General features: G+C 51.2%; 1 protein-coding gene and 1 non-coding gene across 7 annotated transcripts in view; both read left to right on the top strand.

Annotated features, from left to right (window-relative positions):
• Nucleotides 1–27,222, top strand: part of LOC142590412 (rab11 family-interacting protein 4A-like) — a 281,526-nt gene that overhangs the window by 208,304 nt on the left and 46,000 nt on the right. For all 6 annotated transcript variants that reach the window (XM_075702498.1, XM_075702497.1, XM_075702500.1 and 3 more), the window contains one exon: nucleotides 26,646–26,773. In XM_075702498.1, the coding sequence (XP_075558613.1) occupies nucleotides 26,646–26,773 (128 nt within the window). The remainder of the gene's footprint in view (nucleotides 1–26,645; nucleotides 26,774–27,222) is intronic.
• LOC142591758 (U2 spliceosomal RNA) lies at nucleotides 2,073–2,256 on the top strand. The gene has a single exon (XR_012830518.1). It is a non-coding gene; the product is annotated as a U2 spliceosomal RNA (small nuclear RNA).

Below are 27,222 nucleotides of genomic sequence, written 5' to 3' on the forward strand. Positions count from 1 at the left end.
AAAGGCTCTCGCTTTTGGCTCAAGGTAACTCGAAGGTCGTCGACAACGGGGGCTAACATAATTTCATGCTTAATATGCATTTACCGAAAGGTAGAGAGGAACTTGCAAGTAAATTTATAGGTGGTGTTATAAGGTACCACGAACAAACATTGCAAGCGCGGGACGCACAGACAAGCTGTCGCAGGCTATCGCAGAGCACTATCTAAACACTGAAATCCACTATTGTGAAGATAGATGGAAGCAACGTAAGTTTATTAGTAAATTTTTTTTTCTTTGTTCGATAGGCTTCCAGCTACTCTCGGGCCAACACATCCCGGCTTCTTCCTATCACACGCGTGTCCTCAAGCGGCGATATACGCAGCCGCATGAGGCACAGTAGATGCGCCGGTTAGCGATCAGGTTCTATTCTTAATTGATAAAATGTTCTTTTATGCAGCCGGTAAAACCGCGCCTAGTTTGGCCTATACACGTTGTTCCCAGCTAACGTTCGCCAAGCTCTTGAACGAAAAAGAAAAAATTAAATATCACGCTCCTAGAATTTCAAAACTGTCGACCGAACACCGTATGTCTTAATCCTAGCACCGCGAATTTTTAATTACTTTTTTTTTTCGTTGGACATTTTGGCGAACGTGAGCGTGGCCCACGCGGTGTATACGCGTTGCAACATCTCGGAGGAATCTCGTCGATAACTGCCACGATGCAATGCAGAAACTGACTGCCATATTCTTAATTACTCTCGAACGGAAGCTTAGCATTTCGAGACGACATGTGGGCACGAAGCATCGACGGGTTGTTCGGTAAATGGGGAAAGAAATAAGAAAAACAAACCGCAGGCACATCGCGCCCGTGTGCAACATTTTTTGGGTTGCTATGCGCTAACTGTAGCCCAACATAGTACGCTCCTGTAAACTTAATATGCTTAAATGTAGTTCGCTTCATTCCCTCCGTCGTCATGCCTACTGGTTACAGCCTTCTCGAAGAGCCGAACTGTGTGTGCACGCTTCCGTCTCGCCTGCGCTTCCTTTTCTTGTCGGAAGATCCGAGTGCCGTGTTCCTCTGGTAAGACTCCCTCTGAGGCACCGCGGCGACGGTGAATTGGAGCCTCCAAAAAACTCGATCGCCCGTCCTGTTAGTCGGCTATATAACAAAGCAAATTTTCGAGTTTGTTCAACGTATGGAGGTCTCTCTTTCTTTTTTTTACGTTGGCAAACGGTAAATGCGCATCACGCCACACGCACGTGTATCTTAACTTTTCGTGTAGATTCCGTAAAAAAAAAAATATTTGTAAAATTGTGATTCGCCGAGGGGAAATGTGTTGAAAATCGGTGGGCGCCTTACTGCTTATCGTTTCTTTTGCGCCAAATTTAGCGGGCTAAAGGAAAACCGGAACGCGCAGACGGCGATAGGGTCGCGGTCAGATGCGAGAGTCGAATGGAGTGGGAAGACCTTGGGTGGGCAAGTTATCTAACCGTCATCTTCATTACCCCCCCCCCCCCCCCTTTTTTTTTTGTCATCTATCGTTAGCTATTGCTCGAAACCGCGCTACCGCTATCGCCGAGATCGGCCACCCAGATAGACGGATAAGGAGAAATCGAGAGAATCGGACGAAAAGAATTCGTTGCCTGGAGCGGCCACAATGTTTGTGGCGGGTGAGATTTTGTGCACTCCTTTGTGGTTGTGTTCGATGATTAAGAATTTCTTGAAGGGAGGAGGAGAGGCTGAGAGACAGAAATACGTACAGTAGGGTTACCGAGTGCACAGACTGCATAGGGCGGCTAAGGGGACCCTGTCCCGGGTTAGGGGGGGCAAATGTATTAAAGGGATGATTATAAAATGCGACACTAAAAAAAAAATCATGAGCCAATGCACTCTATCAAGGTGGATGACCAGCAAAGCTGCTTAGCATACGACACGCAAGTGATACAGAAATTTTAACATAGTTACGGACTTATTTATCGTGATATTTATATATGCGTTAACGGCGGTACCGCCGCCACGAGAGAGCGGAAAGAAAGGGAAGGAGATACACAAGCGCTTGGAACGCCGACAAAGAGAGGGCGGTGCGAACGTAGACATGGCCGACGCCGGTCAAAGTGTGTACTATCTGTTCTTATCAGCTTAATATCTGATACGGGTTCTATTTGCACCCGAGGTCTTAAACATATTTTTGCAAGTTGGTGGAGTTCTTGTAGCTTGCTTGACCTCCACAGTGGGCCGGTTCGGTATTGCACTATCTTCGGGATCTGCCCACAGTTTTTGGTCTACGGACATCGATCCGCTGGAAGGTAGCCATATACAGCTTCGCTGTAAAAAGAATACCCACAACAGAATCTGCACACAAGTGCGATGTAGTGCACGAAATTGCCAGTCTGTCACACAGTCCGCACATATATATACGCTGGAAGTGCGACAACGCGTTCAATGCCTTGTATACGTTGAGCACAGTCTGGACAGGATGTCCCAGGATTACTTCTTCCGGCAAAATCCCACTACAAGCTATACTACATACAAGTCGTTTGCAGCACTTCCGAAGGTACGAGGGTACACAGCTAATATCCATACGCAATGGAATATAGTTCCGGCCATAACTGTTTATTGGCAGGGTCAGTACATATGAGCATGCACTTCGTATACCGCAAATTGCTATGACCGTGAGCAGACGACGCAGCGCGGATGAACACATTTCGAGGGGCGTTCCGCCTTCGTATATTGGTTAAGCAGTCTCTGCAATGCAACTGAGGGTTCTTTTCTATGCGCACTGTAGCGAGGAAATTCGCAAAGGAGATTCTATATTGTCACTTCGCTGCCACGGTCGTCGTATTCCGAAGCGAAACGAAGCTTCCGACACAGGCAGTATTGGAGAGGCGAACCTTTTATGATTTCGCACATTTGAATGTGGGTGCGTGGCCATCGGGCTATATAGCGAGACGTTCCCTGCACGCCGGTGGGCATCGTGTTGCCGCTATAGCCTACATTTGACATGAGCTCCTATAGTGGCCCTATGTTTACTCTTAACCCTTCCCCCTGCGCAGGGTAGCCAACCGGAACTACCTCTGGTTAACCTCCCTGCCTTTCTCTGCATTATTTTCTCTCTCTCTACACGATTCTTTTTCCTTCGGTTCATTTCATGTCATCCATGGCGCGGAGTTGCGCGTGATTTGTGTGATGTTGGCTTGTCACACCGCCGCGCTGCCACTTTACAAAAGGGAACAATATAATGGAAAATCGAAGGTGTAGTTGCAAAATTTGACCCTATAACTTTCTCACCTTAAAGTCTCGAGCATGATTTCCGCGCTTAAAACGAAGTGTACGTCTCGAACTTGTACGGCAATCGGTTGGACCAGGTTATCGTATCCCGAAGCATGTCTTAACTGCTGGTGCTCGCTAGCGGGATCTAGCACGTTTTACGTGCTACACGAAGGCAGGCTGAATATCTACTCTTCAGTTTCTTTATTTCTTTTGCGCTTGGACAGCAGAGTTAGTCCGCACGTATCCTACCTATATCGCACGTATTCTATGTTAGTGGTTAATTTGTTTTATGTTCTATATATCTTTAATTTGGGTTGCCCGGTTCTCAGGAGACCTCTCACAGCGCGTATCAGCCGTTGCAGCATAAGGCTCTATGCCAAAGTACTTAAATAGGGTCTACATGTATACCTTTCGCTAATTGTCGTTCTACCGCCTTGTTTAATTGTTGGCGCGATTGATCCACGTCTGGAATCGTCATTATCGTTAACGACGAGAGTTTCTGGGCATACTAGTGTTACGCTGCTAGGGAGACGGGATTCGGCTTATAAAGTTGATCGTGGTGAATGCATTCCGCTATTCTGGGCAACAAGAAGCCCGCAGGACACGTTGTTTACAAAGGCATTATGGCGTGACAACAGCTCCCGCTGGTGTAATGCGCGCTCCCGAAGAAAAAAAGAAAAGACGCATTTTTCACATGATACTGCGCCGTTCTCAAGACTGTGTGCTCACTCTTCGCTTAAGCACGCGGCAGCCATTCTTATTGACAGATGACGTCAGTTTGTGTGGGCCTGTAGCCTTATAGACTCGCCGGGTGGTCTCGCCTCGGCTTTGGCCCGATTCGGGGAGCAGTTGGTGAGCTATGCGTATCCCGCCACTCGACTGCTCGAGTGCTCGGGATTGCGCTGCGGCTTAGCTTGGCGAGCGGCTCGGCCCCGTTTCGAGGAGTGAGAGATGGCGTGCGCGGAGGGACTGTCCCAGTTACTTCGCCTTCAGATTCCGAGTGATGCCAGTCGTCTTTCTTTCTTCTTTTTCTCCTTTTTAAACTAGGGTCGTAAGAAGACATCGTGCGCGATAACCTTTGAGCGGCTACTGAGCTGCGACCGCCGTGGAACGTCGTTGTGACGAAGCTTTCGAGCGAGCGACTTCATTACTTGCTTCTTACGCGGTGGTTGTCTCGTTGCGGGTGCTCGACGTTACTCGGCGTTCGCCTATCGAGGGGCGTCAAGGTGATCTCGTGACAGCGTTAGCGTTTCTGCTCTTTCGTTTTGCGATATTGTCACTTCGTGTTTATACGAGGCAGGCAGAACGGGGACTGGATGATGATGTAGGTTATAGGTTAGGTTATTAGGTTAGTACTTTAAAGAACAACGAGGGGCATGGATTTGCGTTTCGATTTGAGGACTTCTTTTCACCGAGTCATAGGCGGTGAAAATGCAGGCTTCCATCACCGAGTGGAAGGTGACTGAAATTTTTGGATACGGGGCGGCGATAGTGTTACGGGTATACCCGTAAAACGCTGCGCTAAGGAAAATACATGGGCGAGTGCGAGGCCTATCTTTCTTTAACTAATTAGTATATCTCTTCGGGTGAATTGATCTTTCAAGTTTAAACACCGCGAAAAATCACGCAGGACCACCGTGTTGCCTTAGCGTTCGCGTAGCTCAATAGTAACTATAGCGTAGAATGGTCGAGGGGGATGCCCTTCGTTACGTGACCTGTATGCGGTTTTGGTTAAACTCGCCTTGTCCTAGCTGATCTTCAAGAAACAGTTCACTAGGCGATATTTCCGGTTTGCTGCCGTTTTCTAGCTAAGGGGAATAGAAATACAGAAGATGAGAGAAAGAAAGGTAACAGAGAACGTTGACCGTGGGGACGCTCTCGCACACAAGCATTCAAAGTGTGAGTGACACACAGGTGCATGCAGCGTATTATACACTTTGTCGCGCCATGTCTGAGTCTGTCGCACAATCCAGTCTATAAGTAACGCAGCAGCGCCTATTTTATATTTAAATATGTAACCGCCATATGTTCCTACGGGGTTATTGGATATGAGACGTCTTCTTTTTTTTTTCTATGGAGATATGTCACGATGACGTCGCTCATATGCCGCCTTTCGTGAGATCGCCGAACCACGGCGCCAGTGAACGATGACGTAGAGGTACAGCGTGGCCGGTTGTCTACCCGCGTCTTCTTCCTCGGTTTATGCCGCTGTATCTTTTCTCATGTACGAGGGATATAAGGCCCGCTGAATTGCTTTATGACACCGCAGTTGTCTGTAGAGGTGTACTTCGGTTATGCGATGGCCGCTTAGTTTGTGGCTCGCCAGTGCTGGCAATCTTGTTGACTGTATACATGGTCAGGACCGAGAGTGTCTGTCAGGTCTGTCGCCCTGTATGTGTATACCCAAGGGCATCCCGTCTTAGCTGATGCGCCGTGCCAAGTGCGTAATGTTACGCCTCGTCGACGAGTCTGTTTATGGGTGCCTAGCGTAAACTTCCCGAGCCCGCTGTAAAGGGAGATAAGGACCGCGCCTCCCGTGTAATAGCGTGCTGCAGTTCCGTCGTCTGCGAAACGTGAAAGCCATTCGATGATTGCGACATCGCACTGGGGCGTAACGCAGGCAACGACGCCTGTCGTTAGCATTCGTGAATATGTTAGGCATCGACGCTCGCTTACGCCAGTCGATAATTCCGTTCTGGCTGACCGGGATTCCCATACTACGTACGGAATGCTTCGTATTAAACTACGGAACCCTGTAATCGTCAGCGCATCGTATGTGTTGTAGGTTGTTTTGATGCCTCGAAATTCGGATTCTACTTCTTTCTACTTTTTTCCTACTTTCTGGAAATGAACCTCCAACCTGTAATAAATGTGGTGAGAGGCTGACCGTCCTTCACGTCCTCCTGGAGTGTCGGGAGGCCGAAGCTGAGAGAAACATTCTTCAGTTGCATACCGCTACCGTGTCCCTCTTCACCCGGCTATGTATCTTGGTCAAGCACAGCTCTTTACCACTAAAGCAGTCCTCGGTTTCTTGAATGATGTTATAAGTACATCGCATTCGTAGCGCATCCTCTTTCCAGAGGATGCCGCTGCGATAATTGTTTTGCAAAGCACGCGCATTCACGCCGTTGTTTCGAGGGTTCTAACGAGGCAGTCATGCTGTAGCCAATTTAAGCATCTGAGATATTTTGTATATTGTACCAGTCTTTCGCAATGGATTTTAATGCTCATAGTACAAGTCATTCGTCATCGAGATAATCTTATTACACATAGATTTTACGCACTTTGGAGCGACTACCTTTAAGGCCCCTTCACAGTCACGTCACATTAATTTCATGGAACTGATAACTACACTGCGAACTCATTACCACGGACATGGCGCTCTTGGCCATACCTGGCCCTTGCGCCAATAAACGCCACATATTCATTCAAATTCGGATTTAAGCACCTGAAACTTAGTGCATTACCTATAGTAGCGTTTTGATACGCTGGAACGAATCTTCAAGTATCGGGATACTTCATCAAACGAGGTGCTAATTACTACAGTAAGTTTTTAGCTCAAGTAAGATTTCCTGTTTCTTTTTCTTCCTTTCTTTTTGGTGCGAGGGTGTACTCTCTGGGTGTAGAAGTAACAGTGAACAAGCTCAAAAATTTCCCAGCGTGGAAGAGCTGGAATTCGGGCAATTCTAGGATCACACGATCATCGCCTAGATCCCCTTGGTCGTCGCCATTGCTGCCGCGTCGGACAGCAGCTCCGTGGAGACGATGCTTTCTCCTTCGATAAAATGTGCTCGCTTAGTGAAACTGCGCGTCGGCGGCCTTTCGAATTGCTCCTGGCTTTTTCGCTCCCGAAATGCGAGCTCTCCGGCGTCGCGTGAGTCAGCCGCTGACGCCGCGAACAGCTGAGCCGTGGCCCGCGGTGGCGGAAGGCATTCCGCCCCCTCGCTTGCCTCCGCCGGGAATGCGAGTCCTCGCTGCTGCGCTTCTGACGCCGGCTGTCGACCGCAGCCGCTGCACTTTCGCACCTGGGACGCTACTGCTTCCACGAGCCGACACCCTCTCAATATTGCACAAGGCCCCCTGCCCGAACTGCTGTGCGCGACGTCGGTGAGAGAGAGAGCGGTGGGGAAGGGGACGTTCGTGCGTTGTTTTAAGCTGACGCTGCTGCCGCGCCAACCTGCCGCACGCACTGCACTGCGTGCGTATGTATCCGTTGTGGCTGTTGCCCCGGGAAACCTGCGTCTACGGGTTTCCTCCACGCTGCACATGTGTGCGCTCTATCCTCTTGGCTACCGTACACGGAGAGATGACAGGAGTTCAGGCTGATCACGCAGTACTACAACGTAGGATGCTGTCTCCAGCTGAAAGAGGGTTCGTATGGAGACGTCAGCCACTTACGTTGGCCGATTTCGGTGACGTCAGAGCCCATTCGAACTTACGTAGGCATTGGTGGCCCTCGGGAATCGCTTGGGACTGTGGTGACCACTAAGTTCAGCGCAGTTTTGGGGGCGGAACTTTTGTTGAGTTCCTAAGTTATCACGACTTTAGGGGACAGTGATCACTGCTGTGTGTTGTTGGAATGTTTATACGAAAAAAAAATTACGAGTACTATAAAACAAAATAGATATGTCTGTACAGTGACAGCGTAGCGAGTGCGGATACTTCTCGCGTTGGAGTAACTTGGTACCGCCTGCTCGACAGACTGCAGCATTCGCGCCGTCAACGGAGAGAGTTGGGGAGCTACAGAAAATAAAACTGGACACGAGCCTTTCGTTTCCGACTAGGAAGCGAGGCTCAATTTGTAGCCGGAACAAATCGGTCGCTGTGCTCCGGCCAACGAGCGGTGCTCCGCGGAGGGTCCTCCGTGTTCCGTTCTTTCCCGCCGCTCTCCGCGGGCTCGCAGCTATCTGCTGCTATACCTTTGCAGTCCCGGAAATGACAAGCGGAAGGCAACAGAGCGGATAGCGCTGGTCATTCCGAGGTTCCGTCTGCTTGCGGCGACGAGGCCTGGCAGCGGCGGAATGCACCTTCGCTCGTTTGTCGTCGCGTCACATCATACGCGTTTCCGCGGTCTTCGATCGGACGTTCTCCCTTCATTATAGCTGCGTTCGCGTACGAGCCCAACAAAAGTCTGAACGAGTCGGCTTCGTGCAAACGCCATAGCCGATCGAGACGAGCAACTCGACCGTCGAGGCGGGTTCGATTATGGTCGACCTGGAGTAAGCGCGCGCGTGCTCCAGATCGTCCGCGGTTCGGTCAAGCCGCATGCAAGGGGTGGGCTGACTGTATAGCCAACCCGCTCGTTAAAGTGCGTAGGAAATGAGATCGGTTCGGGGCTTGGTCGGCTCGACCCGCTTGCGGCGAGTTGATGCAAACGATACGCTATTGTCCGTGCGTTGGCTTGCGCGGTCGCGTGGAGCTGCTGGAGCTGGGAGTGGTTCCTCTTTGCGCAGAGGCGTTCGCACTGTGCCAATATGAAAAAGAACACTTATCAGCGTTCGAATTCACTCTTTCCTGCAAACATGCCAGTACGAACTTGCGTGACCGATATTTGCCCTATACTAGCTGTCCTCCTGTAGAACAAATAGCAGCTTTATTTCAGTGCAAGGACGAGACAATTGACTGATGTTTGAGCGGAGGTTCGGTGTTCCATTTCGCGCAGCCAGCTTAATTCCCTGCTGACCTATTGTGTGGTCTCGATGAAGTTCCATTAGAAAGCTTCGGTTGCGCTACGTTTCCGAATCGCCCGTTTGGAAATTCGAAACTCATCTGCGTTGTACGTGCTTGGTTTTTGATGAGCGGAAAGATTTACAACATGTGTTGAGGCGCTCTTCGGCATACGGGCGACACGGCATTGCTAAACATCTCTCACTGATGGACGTCGGCGTCCTCCGTAAGGAACACGGGGTCCACGAGCGACGACTGGAGAGCTGCGGATTTGTTTTTGATACGTGGGGTTATCTTAAAATGTGCCACCAAACACGCGGTACGCGACTGTTTTTTGGAATCCGCCCCCGTCGGAGTATGGCTTGCCGCAGACGGGAACCGAACCCGCGACCTTCTGCGCTGCAGCCGAATGCGCTGATATGGCATCGTGGCTCGCGTGACAAGCTTGCAAACGACGTTTCCTTCTCTCTCTGACTAATGGCGTTATATAAGGAATCGGCACAACTAGTATAGGGTGTTCCGGATGCGCTGTATAGTCCCGTAATGCGTCGATCCGGTGCCTGGCAAACAAACGATGCTCAATCCCCCACCCACTGCGTAATACTTTTTCCTCCGCGCGCACTTTACGGCGTCTTTCTCGTGTCACCAATGGCGCAGCGCGATGACGAACGACCCCTTTATTCATCCGGACAATGCAGCTGTTCGAGAGGCGAAAAAAAAAAAAAAACACAGGCGCGCGCTGTCGACCCCGATACGCGTGTCGAATGTTGGACGCCCGTTCGGATACCTGGCGTTTATATTTTACTCCCGGAAAGCACCTTTATAGTGTACTTTCCTCGTTGTCAGGTATTTTCCAATCTCGGACGCATTGTTTCACAACGGCATTCTTGCCGGGCGCTGATGTCACTCGGCGTTTGGCTCGTTCTTACAATGACGCAGGCTGCTTGCAGGCGGACCTGCATTTGGGATGGTTTTTGTGTTCGTGGTGATTGTTTAAACTTCCTTACTGATGCTATCGATTCTTTTTTATTTATTTTTTAGCCTAAACGCTCTTAGCAAACGCTCCCGCTTGTCCCAAACGCTTCGCGCTGCCGCTCGCTTCACCGCTTCGAACTGTGCCGGTATCCGCAACTCGCATTATGCGACCTGCGCACTGGCACTTGCGACCTGCGTAAAGGCGCGCGGTAAGATAGCGCGCACGAAGCGACTAGCGATCTTGGGTCGCCTTTCTCGTCGCATCATTGGCTAGCCATTCTCCTCGCACTTGGGCTTTGTTAAGAACGTCACGGCGACGGCGAAGCTTTGCTTGCAATATCCGTGCAGTTATCGCAATAAATTTTTTTTTTTTACTTCCGTTCGTCTGCGGCTCTTCGTGCATTCCGAGAGCGGCAAGCAGTTTGATGGACAGGATTCCGTTAATATATTTTCATATTTTCCTAGTTTTTTTATGCCTTACGGCGGGGCTTCAAATAATAAAGAAAACATAAAATTAGCGCTCGCGATGTTGGTCAGCGGTATTGACGTGTTAGCTAGCATAAAGCAAGATGTATACTTTCGGCCCTGCACATCAGCGGTGACTCGACGGCTATATGCCGTTCTGCTGCCGAGAATGAGGTCGCGGGTTTGAGTCCCTGCAGCCGCGGCCGCACTACACGGTGAGGCCCAAGTGTAGAACGCTCGTGTACTTGCGTGTCTAGAAGCACGCTAAAGAATTCCAGGACGTCAAAATGAATCCGGAGCCGTCCACTTCGGCGGCCCTCCTATAATTCGCAGTGCCGTTTGGGCACATTAATCCCCAGATTGAGCACCGGGCCCGTATTATAGGTTCGACATGCCGAAGTGTACGCGTGTCGGTATATAGGAAGGCAGGGATGTTAACTAGTCAAGGACCTGGTTGGCTACCTTACGCTGAGGGAAGGGAAGAAGGGGAAGAGAAAGGAGAGAGGTGCATGTATGGACGTGTACGGACAGTACTTGAGTTAAAGCCGCTCGCGCAAACCAGACGTTCTGAGACAGCACAAAATTGCCTTCACTGCCTTCTCAGCCTATGATCGATGGGGACGGTGCTCCAGTACTGTCTTTTCGCTCAGAGGACGATCATCTAATTTGTTTCAATGTGTTGGACAAAGATTGTCTTTGTGCTTGAAATTGAGGACAATGGCACAATGAGTGGTCACTGTTCTCCTCGCATCCGCAAGCATAATGTGTCCAAGATGTGATGCGGCGTGAGCGGTATGTCCCTTCAAGGAGAGCGCCTTCAAGGAGAGTGCGCGCCGCGATCTATACGAGGCCACGCGGGAGCATATAGGTATTATCTCGGTTGTATATGATCAGCCATATCTGCGGCCTTCACGTGGCGATGATGCGCGCACGTGACGCCAGTGGCGGCCTGCCGCAATTTGCGTGCGCAGTCCTTTTTTTTTTTTTTTGTCGCGCAACTGCGCATATTTTCTCGCCGTATGTAGTGAACCTTAATCTGTAAAACAATTTACACCCTTAAATGTCAGAAAGGGTGTAAATGTATCTAACTCACACCCTTACGGGGTGATTTGTATAACATGCACTTTAAGGGTGTGAGTTACACACATTTGCACCCTTATTCACTTTTAAGGGTGTAAGTTATTTTACAGTGTAGGCCCTCGCATAAGTCGCATAATAAGTGTAGGCCCTCGCATCAGCTGCCAGGAAATGCTAAACAGTTACCGCGAGCGAATAAAAAGAAAAAAAAAAAAACGCTCGAATTCTCGGTGTGAATTATGCGCTGTTCCATATGATGCGCGTGTTCCCGTACATGCATCGTTTCTTTTTCGCGCTTTTGTTTCCCGTCTGAAGCAACGCTATAAAGTAATTCTGCGTTCCTCCAACTGCGCGGCATATTTTACGGCTTGCCGCTCGCGCCTGTGAGGCGCGAATAACGCGCGCATTCCTTTACACGGTCGGTCACGGAACGCGAACTTGGCTCCAGCTTGGCGCACTTTTAAATGCCTCGTGTTAAGCCGACTGCAGAATTGCCGCCAAGCGCAAAAAAGGTGCGCGGAACAGAGAAAGAGCGCCTTTGTGGAAATGGGTTAACAGCTGCGCTGGCAGACGGAGCTGCATTGCATATAACGGGCGAATTAGAACGGTGCAGCGTATACGGTATAGTACATATAGTTAATGGATGTGCTCCTGGCTCGTTGCTCGCGCCGTGCAAGCTCCATTAAAAAGGGTTCGGGTTATTACGTGCCAGGACGGCATAACATCGAGACAGAGAAAAAAAGGAAAAAAGGGGCAGGGATAGAACATTGCTGAGGCGCGCAGTTCGTTATTTTTGCCTCTGGCATCGATTTCGCGCGCGCGTGCTGGAGCAGTGCGCATGCTCTTCTGCAGGGCGCATATCCGTAAAACAGCTCCACGCGCTGCAGCGAAATGGTCCGGCAGTTTATGACGATGTCGATTGCGTTGCGTTACCGCGAATCCTCATCGTGTCGTGTTGCGGCTTCATCTGCGTCCGACGACTGTGTGTGTGTGTGTGTGTGTGTGTGTGTGTGTGTGTGTGTGTGTGTGTGTGTGTGTGTGTGTGCACACACACACACACACACACACACACACACACACACACACACACACACACACACACACACACACACACACACACACACACACACACTTGAGCTGTTTGTCTGGGCGCGTGCACTTCGCAACTCGAGGCGGCTCCACTAAACTTTTCTCTTCTTACCTCGCCAGCGCTTCTGAATGCTCGAAAGAAACAGAAATTGGTGCCATTAATAATGGACGAAATGGCACCCCTTGGAACTTATATCTGTACTAGTTAAACCTAAACCGACGGAGTGCGTGCGGTGGTGCTGATCGATCATATACAGTGGCCTCCCTGTATTAACCGGCGAAAGTTTTCTCCCCTGCGTATGTGTGACGTCGCGGACGGCGAATCATTCTCTGCCAGAGCCAAGGGCGCGTGCTACCACTTTCCGGTAAGCGTGCGATAGCTCTGCACGACTGCAGGTGTGTGTATATAACGACGGGCCGCACGCACCAGACGCTGCGCTGTTTCGTTCCGCTTCTCCTTTGATTCTTGGCTCCACGTGACCAACCATCGAGCACTATACTGACGTATGCGTCGCTCCGCAACCGGCCGACATTTGTATATATATTCAGTCGTTTATGCCGTTGGACGCATTTTCGAATACCGCCGCCTCCGGTGCACGGTTCCATCTAGCTTACTTACCCCCCCCCCCCCCCCAAAAAAAAAAACTCTAATTCGCCCGCCTCACCCAGTGGCCCAGTGCTTGTGGTGTTCCGCGGCTGGAATGTGAGTCGCTTGTACCTGCGACTATACGCCATTGTCGCTCAAGCAATCTGTGCCGCGCCGCGTGAGCGTCAGACACCGCGTGTGAGTAAATTTTTTTTTCTTTACCATCTCTTCGGTTATAGTTCTCTTGCGTTTAGCATTCACGCGTGGGGGCGGGCGCCCGATCCTGCAGCGTTTGTTGCGCGGACTGCGAAATTAACGGGCGCGTCGCGAACACCGTGCAGCAGACGGTTCGCTGTAATGTTCCTGCAGCGGTGTGCTGCCTGCAGTTTCGCAGCGGGAACGCGGAGGTGCCAACTAAACGGGAGCTGATTTACGACCTTTCGCGATGGCCTGCTCAATTTGCCTTTGCGCGATTAATGCGTGGTAATGGGGGGCATGAGTGAGACGCTCTGCATCTTTGAGTCATTTTATTCGGCATCGACGCAGTCGGCGTAGAGATCAAAAATGAAATAAGGTGCCGACAGTCCTTGAGTGAACGACTTCTCATATGGACTAAATGCAAGAGCGATAATATCGCTTAAAAGGAAATGCAAATAGTCATAAATGCCTGCCCTTTTTTTTTCTTGCGGCGTTTCTGTTTCAATTTTTCTCTTAATCATTACTTGACACATTCGACGTACTTACAGCGTCGTCCACTTTATGGAAAGCACTTCATTAGTATTCAAGTATTCACGCCAGTCTCAATATGGCACAAAATGTAGCTATTTAATAGTTCAATAATACTAATCGTCACATCACGTCACATTTCCCCCTTGAAAAAAACAAGTAACGATGTTACGCTATAGGTTGAATACTAATAAGGTATTGCCGCTAAGAGTCAACGAATCTACATTGTTACGATCGGGCAACGGGGGTAGTGATCTTCTAGCCCCTCCTCCTCACTGCCATGAGTCGCTTCGTGAAGCTAACGATGTGCGCCCATAGGACAGACCTGCGCTGCCAGCAAGGCGACACACGTTTGACGGACCGAGTGTTGTTAGCTGGTCCACTGTCGCCGTCACGGACCAATGGGAGCACGAAAACTCCCGGAAAAGGGTGTTCTACGGCGTACCGCCACGGTGGTTTGACAAACGCCCCAGCTAACTGCGGGGTCATCCTAGGAACCAAGACGCGTCCGTTTGAGTCAAGCATGAGAACCCTTGTCTACGAAGCACCCCCTCCTTTCTGTGTGTTCAGTGAACAAAGGTGCGGGAGTCAGTGTGTGAACCCTCGCCCTCAACGCGGGCCCTTCGACAATTTTGGACGCTCCGACTGGACGAAGGTTGGACGGCACTTGCCCTGGCCTAGGGATCTAGGGAGGAAAGAGGAACTAGGCGGTGTGAACTAGACGGGAGCTGATTTACGACCTTTCGCGATGGCCTGTTCAATTTGCCTTGCGCCATGAATGCGTGGCAATGGGAGGGGGCGGGGGTATGCAGCCGGGATAAGCAGCCGTTTTCGGCTTCTCGCTGTGCTTCACTTTCAGTCACGCTAGGCTGATGAGACGTAACGTTCTCCACTCTTCATGTGGACAGTCTAAATAAACCCAGTACTCCTCGTATTCGATGTGAACGCGTTCCCCCCTTCAACAACAATCTTAGCGTGGATGAGTTGGACGACGGCATGGGCCAGCTACGCCTCTTGGCGTGCCCGACCACAACTCTTACAACATGTATCTGAGACCTATATGTAACTGAGACCTCTATATGTAAGATATATATCTTACATATATATCGGAGACCTGGGGCCGCTTGCCCGAACATTTAATAACAAAATAATAACGAACTTAAGCACGCGTTCTTGTGCGGACTACGCGTTGCCTATGGAACATTTAGGAACGGGTCCTTAAGTTCGTTATTATTTTCGTTAGTAAATGTTCGTGCAAGCCGTTCCTGGGGACCCAGCGGAGGGACAAGGTGCGAGGGCGAACGTCTGCGCGAAACTGTGCCGAGTTCCCACGCAGCCTGCATAATTTGTGTTCTGACGCATCTCTTGTCGCAGAAGCTAAGCCGCGTCTCGCTTTCACGAGCGATATGCGCCCTGAGAGACGTCCGAGCCGAGCGACCTGCTTTCCATCTTGCCGAGGCTGTGGTGTACATCTAGGTCGACGGCGCAGGTCGGCATCGCCGCCTCATTGTTTGCATTTTGCACTTGCCGAGGTTTCCAGTATGGCTGCCGTCCGTACATGCGCTTCGTTTTTTACCAGCAAGGTATACCACTGTGTACTGCGCGTGTGCGCTCAGGTATGCTGTGGAGACCTTTATTTCGATGACCCTCATTCTTTATCTCCATATTCGTTCGCGGTCTTTCGCGTGTACGTACAGCGTGCGTTGGTGCTCCTGTAATCTTCCGCGTTCAGCGGGCGAGTCGGGCAGCGCCCTTATCTAAACTCACCTGTACAGTCGCACTTCCCGAAAGCCGCAGTATGTATACCCTGTCTGCGCGCAGAATCTCGTGCAGGTATAGCGCATTGTGTCTCCGCACGGTCAAGTTACGACGGGACCCGGTCGGCGCCAGACAATGGGCAACCCTGACCCCGCCGCACGGGGAATATAGAAGCGCGCCGAGCCGAGGGCGGCCGATCAAATGCGAGAGAAAGGAACCCTATGGGTGGTAATGGTGGGATTTGGGTTGCAGAGTGCGCAGTTCGTTCAGCGCGTGCGCGCTTGTAGACAGGCACTCTCGGGACGTGCTTAAGAAGCGGAAGTTTCTCGTGCTCTTCGAGCTCGGAGCGTTCTTTAATGAACGATGGTTTTCCCTAAATTTGGTGTTCTTCGCCATTTCAGCTTCGTCGTTAAAATGTTTCCCTTACCGCTACAGGCCTGTTGCGCCGCTTCGGGCCTCTAGCTGCCAGCTTTGCACGTGTTAACATGCCGCGCTGCGATATTATGCGCGCAAAACTGACTGGTGACGCAGGCGCTGTACTTAGTTGCAGAAATGTGGGACTCATTGTTGAAGCACGCCATTGCACACGCACAAGGAACTCAAACGCACGCATACACAAAGAAATCGTAAAAAGAGCTCAGAGAAACACGAACAGAGATTGAGCTTTGCGCACATGCCATGCCGCTTATGGTATATTTCGGTACGCCAAATCGTCTGGAACTGCAATCTTTAATATTCTCTACCAACGGTAACGATCAAGCGTTGTGCTATAACTCTCAGTGACACGTGAAGGGCTGTGGCGATCTTTCAAACAGGGCGCAGTGTCCTTGTTTCATTTCGCTGCTCTTCATGCTTCGTCGACTTCGCCCGCCCGTCCCTCGGCTTCTCGGTGTTGATGCCGCCTATACGATAATGCCGCTCCACTCTTCGTATAAGCCCGACGTTATAGTTGTTTCCTGTTCGTACGCGTACACGAGTGGTGTGCCTTCTACAGATGCAAATCTCTCCTGTTCTCACTTCCTAGCCAAACAGTACGTCCCGCCCCTATCTACATCGCACGGCATCGCGCTGCGGTGGGCGCCATCGACTGTTCTTCGGAGGCACTCCTTCCGTGTCGCTACAGGGATTAGTCTCCGCGCCCTATTCTTTAAAAGCCTCTTGTGCCTGTAACCAGTTCCAGCCGCTTGCGTCTTCTATCCATTGTGCTGTTACGTTCGGAGACAAACGGCAAAGAAAAGGAGCAAGCTACGGGCGGTATCGGAGTCGCCAACGAGAGCATAGTCAGTCAGCCAATGGGAGCATATTTCTAGCGTTTGCCCGACACTCGTGTGCGCGCGTTCAGTGCTGCTACGATCGGCCAGCGGGGGTAGTGACCTTCTGGCCTCTCCTGACGGCATGGGCCAGCTACCCCTTTTGACATGCCCGACCCCACCTCCTACAGTGCCGATTCGCGCTATATCTCGCGAAAATACTAACAAAGTAAAACTATCTTGTACGGGGGTCATGAGAATACGTCCCCTGCTAACTGCCACTAGTAGGGGCGCGACAACTGCCTGCTTTTTAGGGAGGTGTCCGTACACTTTCGAGAGTGAGCGTGTACGTATACAGAAAGTTCCAGCATATTAATTTCCTTAGAAGAATCCGTCAGAAAAAATTGTCCTAAGAAACCGCTAAGCGTAGCCGCGTCGGTAACTCAGTGGCTAGGATTATCTGCTGCTCAGCACGAGCTCTGGGGTTCGACTTCCGCGCATGGCGGGCGCATATCTGTGGAGTCCAAAAAAAAAAGAAGCGTAATAAATCCGCTCGTGTATACTTAGATTTCGGCGCTCGTTAATGAGCCGAGGGCGGCCAAAATCAATCCTCCGAAACCCTACTACCGGTCTGCTCGCTATTCGTGTGTTGCCGTGGCACTGGACCCTCCCTCCCCCCCCCCCCCCATTATTTGATGTGATCGTTCTTTCGCACCGCCAAAGCCTGTATTCCATGACGACGTCCTCTATACTCGTCCGTATACACGACATTGGCTATCGTCAGCTTCCCTCGCGGTATCCGGCTTTCGCTGGAGGCGCATTGCGCAGTTCTGCGAAGCATCACTTCCACGTCTTTTGTGCGTCCCGTCCTGGGTCTCGTACGCGCTCTTCCGTCTGGCCCCGTGACGTACGTTCTCGACCCGGACGACGACGTCTCCCTCCTTCGTGCACCACCTTGGCTTTCACCGGTGCGACTTTCTTCGATGTTTCCTTCCTCATCGTCATTTTCGCGCACTTCGTATGCAGCTCTTCACGTGTCCGAGTGGCACCCGGCTTCTTTTTCCTTTTTTCTCTATAGCTTCGTCTCCCTCACACTGCGGCTTGAACGTTCTTTTGTTATTGTTTGTTTTAGTTTCGAGAATCTGCGGTGAGGCACAACGAATGAAAAGATAGAGAGACAGAAAAGAAAAGCCTACGGCTCGCATCGAGAAGGAACTGCAGCAGTTGGCAGAGGTCACATTGTTCCCCGCTCGGACGTCTTCATCACACCGCCACATCTTTTCGACCATCCTTCCGGCAATTCCTTCCAATGACTTCGTTTTCCGCGTCGATGGCTTTCGCGCTTCCTCTTCCTGAATGACTGAACTGACTTAGTGAATGAGTGACTGATGTTCGATATAATATCACAGTTTCGCCGTAAGGGTGAAGCGATTAATGCGATTGCAACGTGTTAGAATATTACACGAAGTGGAAGACTCGTAGCTGCAGTGGCAGTGTGAATTGAAGTAAACGTAAGCTGACGAAGTAAAAACGAGCCATTGTGCTAGGGGTTCTCTGTTTGAATCCTCTCATCGGACAATATTATTCATGTGTATTAATTAAAGCCAACGTCTTTGCGTCTTTACCACTGCTTTTCGATCTCGGGTATGTTTCAAAGCTTTTTCCTGGGCCCATTCCGTACGTATCCACAGCCGTGCCAATAAAATTACGTAATTTTCAGGTTTGGGCTCCGTTATTGTTTCGTACTTTTAGTATTTAAGTCTGAAAAGATTTAACATCAAAGGCATTCGCTGTCGGTGTTTTGTTTCACGGCATTTGTGCGCGGACCGCCGTTCTCAAAATTTGGAGGAATAGTTTTGTCAAGAATGCAAGACCTGGCAAAAGCAACTTTGTTGATGGAGTGATGTGGCAATATCACCTGCACATATCGCATGTTTTGTAGCATGGCATATAGCATACATATACAGAACTATATACAGAACCTCACGACGACGGCAAAAATTCGCTTGAAGTGTCCGTATAATTGCTCTCGCAATAATGTGGGGCCGTAGGTGTCTCCTGACACTTCTTATGGAAGCTTATTATAACACCTTTATGGATTTGCTGGCACCACGCTTTCCATATTTCTTTTTCATTGAATGGAGGCCTAAACGAAGCCCTACAAAAAATATTGGAAGTTGTCCCAGTGCCTTAACTAATTGACTATAATACCGATTTCTGCGAACTGGTTACAGTATACAGGGAATGGACGCGTCATGACGGGGGCGCGCGCTGCGACTACGTAAGTGCGGGAATGCAGAAGAAACGCCACTTTTTTTTATTATTATTATTATTATTATTATTATTATTATTATTATTATTATTATTATTATTATTATTATTATTATTATTATTAACAACGTCATCCAACCTAGCCATATAGATTTCTCTGTTCCATGACGTCACGACAATGTCGACGGCGCCATGTTTGGCATTTCGGGACTAACCTAATTTAATATCAAAATAGGTTCTCTTAGTGTTTCCCAACTACTTACAAAGGTTTCATTTTACGTGCGAGAAGCGTATGCAACAGGTTTGCGACTTCTCAAAAGAAGAAAAATAAAAGTGCGAGCTGCTCTTGAGCGCATACTTCCAACGAAAATATGTACAGTTTGTGCCTGAAAGCTGTCTCGCTAAAATTTACTGCTGAGTGAGGCACGCATGCTATTCTCGTCGCCTCTTCGTGGCGAGTCGCGAGGCTAAGCACACCCCGACGATCGTTGCGCGAAAGGCGACACGCCGTCCTCATCCGTGCAGGGGGGGACACCTAGGCCGTTCATTTTGCAGAGGTCAGCGCTGTTTATTTTCGTCTCAACTGCGTCACGCACGCCGGCGCTTTGACTACACTGCACGCACTGTGCAGAACGGCGCGAAGAGGAGGAAAAGGGTGAGAAAGAGGAAGGCGTTAAGCAGAAACGAGCTGGCTTGGCGTGACGAACGAGGGGACGGCTTTGTAAATGCAGGCTCCGCGGTCCCGCCGTGCTCAGAGGCGCGCCCGCTGTCTGCCGGACTCGTCGGCTTCGGCCGCTCGTCGGCGGGAGAGGGCGGCCGGCGATCAAGGTCGGCTGCCCCGTGGCGCTGGCCGTGCGCTCGCCTCTGGCAACGCATCGGTGGCGCGCCCCGTATGTGCTCGCGGTACAAATATAGGGGCGCATATTCGCCACGTCGCCCCTGGCTCCGAGCAGGTCGCGGGTTCGAATCCCAGCCTCGAATACCGGTCCATACTCCCCTTCGTTTCTGGAAGGCTAAGTGTATGGCCAGCTGACGAGTTCAGTAGACGCGTCTTTGTACGCAGTCGCGCGCGAAGCTTGGATGAGAGTTCCCGGATGAGAGTTCCCGGATGAGAGTTCCCGGATGAGAGTTCCCGGATGAGAGTTCCCGGATGAGAGTTCCCGGATGAGAGTTCCCGGATGAGAGTTCCCGGATGAGAGTTCCCGGATGAGAGTTCCCGGATGAGAGTTCCCGGATGAGAGTTCCCGGATGAGAGTTCCCGGATGAGAGCCAGTGGTCTCTGGCACAGCATGACACCATCGTCGCCAGTGTGCACTTATTATTTGCCAGCCAGCTGGACTGCGTGTCAAAACGTCGCGATGTACATTCTTTCACCCGCCACGGTGGCTTAGCGGCTATGGTGTTGCGTTGCTAAGCACGAGGTCGCGAGATCAAACCTCGGCCGCGGCAGGCGCATTTCGTTGGGGGCGAAATGCGAAAACGTCCGTATCCCGAGCATCGGTGGCACATTAAAGATCCCTTGGTGGTCAAAGTTAATCTGGAGGCCCTCGCTACAGCGTGCCTCATAATTAAATCGTGGCTTTTTAGCACGTAAAGCCTCAGAATACAGTTCGTTCATTCTCCCACGTGACCCATCTTATCCCATCTGTCATGACGTCGCGACACAGTCACCTTCTTGGAAACGATACCGAAACTGGCTGTACAAAATGTATCAAACTATTTAGGGTACTCTGAGTCTTTCCACAATTTCTTCTAGGATTTCGAGGTCCCGGACCTTCATTTAACTCAGAAACATGAAGAGTCGAAAATAGCACTTACTCGTTGAAGGAACCTTACGCGTGGCCGAACGAATATCTAATGTGACAGCCTCCCTAGCATATAGTTGCCCAGAAAAGTGTTGTTGCCTCTTTGCTCGTTATTTGATGTCAGCTCGGTAGCCTGCCATCACGCTCGGTCCAGTGACTTTCTTTTCTTTTTCACGGGCATTGTGGTGACAGGAAGTGTGAAAGAGGATATGGCCGTGCGTTGCCACAAAGAACACGCCGAGTCTAATGAATTCTCCAGCTGTAACTTTCTCTGGCAGGTGCATACTCTACTGCATAAAGCGCCTCCGGCTTTTAATTAGCTTGCGGGTATACGCGAACATCCTGGCACCGGTAGCCGAGGTCTGCCGAGAACGGGATAGTGTACATTGATATCGCGCAATTAGGTCTGTAGGTAGACAGGATGGGGTATTTGGAGCAAGGAAGCGGGGGGGGGGGGGTTGGAGGGCAATGATACAGCGTTGGTTTTGACTTCGATGAACATACGAGGAGATAAAAAAGTTCGCGCCAACCACTAAGCCATAATGTGAACTGCATATGGTCTCATTGGGGCCAGTGTATACACGCTATCGTGCTTCAGTTTCTATTGTGGTCCGCTCTTACAAGGTCGCATATTGCTGAGGGCAGATTGCGAAAACGTTCGCGTTGTCTCATCAAAAGAAAAGTAGAAATTTCGCCCTAACGGCGAATTCTTAATAACGATAACAAAGCATTGGACGACTACACGAAGCAAGGTTTGCAGTCTTATCGGCCGTGTAAATTACAGTAAACAGTCGTCTAATACTAATTAACAAGCATGGTGTTACGCGCGTTCGGACATACATGAACAGACCACACTCGATGACCGCGGATACTCGCTGTCAGATTGCAACGCTGGCGTCACGAAGAACGGCAGCAGCGGCGAGCGAATGCAGCTTCTTGCTGCCTCGCGCTGAAACGCGAACTTGGCGCGCGAGAACACAGCGCACACGAAGCCATCAGCCGCATCGGGTTGCCTGTAACTTGCAAGATACGGCGCGCGCCGTCGCGGCCGGACTTGACGAGGAGACGCCGCGCACCTACACGCACCAAGCCACCTCCCTTCCCTGCTCATCCTCGCCTGCTTTCCCTCGCACCTACAGAATACGGGGCGCAGCCGCGATCTTACCGCACTTGGATTTTATACGGAACGTCACGGCGACGGCGGTGGAAGTTCGCCTGGAGGGACCATATGATTGCTATCGCAACGAAGTGTGATGTTACACCGCAAAGAAGAGCCACACATGCTCGAAACCAACTCTTGAGGCCACGGGAACCGTCTCACCTTTCTGTGAATAGCTGAGCTGTCTCGTGGCCTTAAGCGATGGGACAATTTAGTCATGTTTGGAAGAAACGCTCGCCAGCAGTCAAATTCACCTAGTGCTGATTCAAGAAGGCTTGACTCTAAACGCGCAAGAAAATGGGGGAAAGAGAAATTTGCGCTGACCCCACGCCCTGCGAGAATCGGTGGGCGCTAAGATTTTCGACGGTTCTCGTGGCACGCTCGATCGTTGGCTTCGCGGCGAGGTGCAAATATACGGGTGCATCTAGTGAGAATTACGAAACCTGACGCTCGACATCTAGCGTGCGCTATATAGATACCCCTTGCATTATCCGCTATACGAACACGATTTGGGACGCATAAACCAGTGTTTCTACGCGAGTGCGTTCTCTCCAAAGTCCTCTCCACTAACGTCACAGCTGGTCTTTGTGCTTTCACTCTCCACGTCACGGCTACGCGGCGAGACACCGACGCCAAACACGGAGAAAAAGGCAAAGAAGTTATGTCGCCTACTTGCCTAATTTCATCCAAATCTTGGCCAATCTCCCACAGTGGGTGTGCGCCATCGCATAAGGAATACCATACCATACTACAGCTGAGCGACTGCGATGCGAGAGCATCGAGGGCCACTCTGATGGCCAGCGTTGCAAACCTCATTATGACCCTTGCGAGTACACACGTCGCACATGCAGTGGGGTTAGATCGGGCCACTAAGATACGTTTTGCAACGAAAGAATAGAATATTCCATTCGAGGGACGCTTTATGTATGCAAAGTTGTATCAAATGCATCTCGATCCCAGCCCAAGACTAGTTGAGATCTGTGCGAGTATAACATTTTACAGCGGCAAAACAGAAAAAAAAAAAAATCTCATATCTGCACATTCACAGAGAGAGAGAGTGTGTAATGATAATATGGAGAAGTTAACCTATAGCGACAGGATTTAGCATGCTGCTCCATACACGTTCCCGTAACATTTGATTACACACACTGTTGGATGAACCCAGTTTACCGGGAGACAAGCCCAGCTCCGACGAGGTAGGCAAACATAACGAGCACATACACGTTCGCGATATACATCAATTTTGCGCTTGACTACCAATAATGCCGTCGAGACGAGCTTTCGTCAAAGCCTTGACTTTCATTATCTTCGGCTACGCACGCGTTCGTGTTCCGCTCGTCATTTCGCCGCCCGTCCCGAGTGGACGACGCATCGATCGCGGGCAAGCCACGATACGGTCACGCGCTCGTGACCATGGCGGGAGCAGCGGCGTGTGTCTATATCGGCCCGCTCGGGAAATGCCGCGGAGCGAAGCCGGGGCTGCTGCTTCGAAATGCGCGTGCGCAGCTAACTATATGGACGCGTGCTGGCCGTCCGTGCTTTGAAAGGGGGCCGACTCCCATCTTGATCGTCGGAGGGCGCCGGCACGCGCCGCCGGTCGTGCGGTGCGAAACTGGAGCAAACCAAATCTCGAGGAACCGAGGGTGGGCCGGCGCTGTTGCCGCGCTCGGAGGCGGGCGCGCTGTCCATTCCAAGCGGTAAACAATCAACAATCAACAACCTCGTCCTCTCTCTGTTGGAGCGTGGACGAGGTCCGTCGCAGGGGTCCCGACGAGGTTGTTTCTTGTCTGTCTACAACATGCGATATTTGGTTTATGCAGTGTATATGATGTGCCGCCTGCGGCACCTGCCAATGAGATATAACTGTATGCACCCGTATAGAGTGAGAAACGTGTCCGAACTACGTAAAATGCAAGCCGCAAGTAGCATATTGTATGCAGGCAGGTAACTCGTAGGCGAAATCCATGATAAGTCCGTGATATGCTCGATTCTTTGTGCTCTTACAGAATACGCAAAAACGAAGGAAACTGGGGTAAATATAGCTGGTCATACGCCAGCTTTACGCCATCCCTGCTCGCTCGACAGGCAGTCGCAACTGGTGCAGCACGTCGAAAAATCGAAGCTTGCCAAATAAGGTAATCAAGTCCGTTCGGAAAGTTCGTACACGCAAGGACACACAAGCCGTCTTCAACGCGATGCTCTGATGGCGTTGCAGATATGTCGGAACAGTATTGTATGAAGCACGTCAGTATGAAGGAACAAAGAGTAAGTTACATAACATTACTCAAACGGCCGCAAGTCGGTTAGGCCGCTCGTCCGACAGGAAAGTCGGAACGCTCACGAGGACTCAATTGGCTCGTGAGAACTTGCCTTTGTTTACATAGATGTGATCTGATTCAAAGTACTTTGGCTACGGATAAGGGACGTCGCATGATAGGGGGTTTACAGGATCGCCAGACACCTCACTGGCGGTCGTGCGTAATATATACTTAAGATCAGCTCACTACCATCCGGTAACTCTTCTGTGAAACCGTAGTCGGTCGACCTCTCCAAAGAGCGCAATAATGGTGGATTCCTTGCGCTTGTTGGCGCCGCATCGTTGTGACGGAATTAAGCGCGAAGATCGCAAAGGACAAATCGACAGAATCGGACGTTGCGTTTCAAAGTCAGACGGATGTTCCGGTGAAACGGTAGACGTATAGACGCCGATGCACCCGACGCAGTGGTGTTCGTCCGTTGGGCCCGAAGTCGCCGGTTCGAATGCCGAGCGATCGCGTTTTCTGGTGATGGCGGAATGCAAAGGGGGGGGGGGAGCGACTGCGGCGCCGAGTTTTGGATGTACGTTAAATAACCCCGTGTAGGCGGTCAGAATCAATTAAAAAAAAATAACGTGCCAGAACCGCTATACGATTGCGAGGCGCTCCTAAGCAGGGGTCTCCGGATCACTTTTGACCATGCACCCATGGAGTTCTTCAACGTGCGCCAACCGCACGCAAATGTTTTTTTTTTTTTTTTGCATTTTGCCCCCCCCCCCCCCCCCCCCCTCTCTCTACTGGAGAAATGCGGTCGCGCTGGCCGGGGTTTTATCCCGCGACCTCAGGCTTAGCAGCGCAACAGCAAAGCCACTGTATGTATACGCCACCGCGACGAGTTCGGGATTAATCCCGAGCCGCGCGCAGGTGGCGTCTTTGGCGCTTCGCGATTGACGCGCATATACGTTGCGGCCTTGACCCCGTCGGTTAAGTAGACACCGGCAGTGTGACGGTCTAACTGAGCACCGGCTGCTGCTAACGAATGACAACAAAAGCTGTTGCCGTCACGGCCGCGGAACGCGGGCAGCCAGCATATCGGCGGCCCCTGCTCTGCACCCGAACGACGACGACGCCCGCGAGCTCGCTGGCACGAAACTGATCGACTAATGCGTGGCGGACACCCCGTCCCCGCGCGTGTGTGTGTAGAGGTTAACGTATTCCGCGGGGCGTCCTCTCTCTGTTGGAGCGTGGACGAGGTCCGTCGCGCGCCACTTGCGGCTCCGGGAGCCGTGGCCGCGCCGTGCACCCTTGGCCTCGCCGCTGCTGCACCCGTGCCGGCTTGTCTTGCGCGTGATTGGGTTGACCGAGTCGGCACCGGTAGGCCAGTCAGGCTGTCCCCGTCCGGGAATGGCACCAGAGGACACTATGGACGACCGGCTGTGTTGCACGCTGCGCGATGAATACAGCGCCGGGGGACAAAAGAACAACCAAGGTCGGACGAACGCAGGCGCAGTCGGACGTTGTAGGCAAGCTTCGACTCTACGCGTTTTGTTCGTGTATTCGCTTGGCTGTCTTATTTTCAGTTTATATTCGGCGGCAATGGAATAGTGCAGTGGTAGATGCACCGCTATCTAACCCGATTTAATTGGCATATAGATGCGCCGGCCAATTGCGTTTGTTCTTTCCATTGACGTCGCGGTGGACTCTTTTCAATGTAGACGTCCTTCGGACTTGGTTGGGATAATTGCCACCATGCACTCAGGACAGTTGCAATGCGGTCTTGCGGAGCTTGTAATGGATTCTTAGTTTGTGACCGAGTATACTCCATTTGTGGGCATTGATCTTCACCGTAAAGACCGGGGCAATTAACCCTCCAGGGCGGGCCCTGGATAGCTCGTGTCTCGTGTAAATCTTCTCGTTCAATAGTTAGTGCGTCGCCCACTACCGAAAGCCCGGGCCATGGCCACAATTGTATACGATTTCATCACGAACGAAACTTTTTTTTTCCAGACGCCAAGGGCGTAGCTTCTTGAGTCCATGATACGGGGCGCACGTTTAGCGTCCGAGAGTGTGCGCCGAGACAAATGCAGTGTTGCTCTCGGCGAGCCCCAGCAGCACGCGTATGCGTGTGTATGCGCAGGTGCACCGCATACGTAAGCACGGCCTTGACCCTCTGCTCTGTTACACGTGTTCTGATGATGATGATGATGATGATGATGATGTGTGGTGTTTTGTAGCGCAAGGGCCAGGTTTGGTCAAAGAGCGCCATGACAAGTGGTAGTGTTAACGATGTGTTATACACGTGTTCTCTTGCAGGCTTCACCCCCCGGCGGTGGCGGCGGCGTGGACGAGGCGTACATGAGTTCGTCGCAGCGCCCCGACAGCCCGACGGACAGCGCGCTGCCGCCCAGCGACCGCTGCTCGCCCGTCAACCACAAGGGCGGGTCAGTCTCCCTCTCCACTCCTTTGCGCCGTGACGTAGAGTTTGTGCCGATGATCGCGTTATTGGGAAACGGTCTGCATGACTGTATGTGGCTGGTGGCGATGTCGCGGTAGAAGCGCTGGCGCGGGGAAAGCGTGTACGACCTTGGCTATGCGCCGCATATATGCTCCGGCAAAGCAGTTAAATACGGTGTCCCTCCTACCCCGTGCACCGCTTTGGCGCCTCGAGTGAAGCTCCGAAACACGGCATCCGTGAAGTCATGTGCAAGCCCGTATAGCTGTGCTGAACAGTACGTTCGTGACTGAAGCATTCGAAACAGTACTGAATGATGTAACTCTCGCCACAATTTACTAATATATGCGAGCTATGCATCTTTCCCCCATCCAGTAGTTTAGGGTAGCCAACCGAGCACGGCCCTGGGGCACAGCTCCGCCTTTCTTTCTTGCCAGT

Source organism: Dermacentor variabilis, chromosome 8, assembly GCF_050947875.1.
Source record: "Dermacentor variabilis isolate Ectoservices chromosome 8, ASM5094787v1, whole genome shotgun sequence".
Taxonomy (NCBI): domain Eukaryota; kingdom Metazoa; phylum Arthropoda; class Arachnida; order Ixodida; family Ixodidae; genus Dermacentor; species Dermacentor variabilis.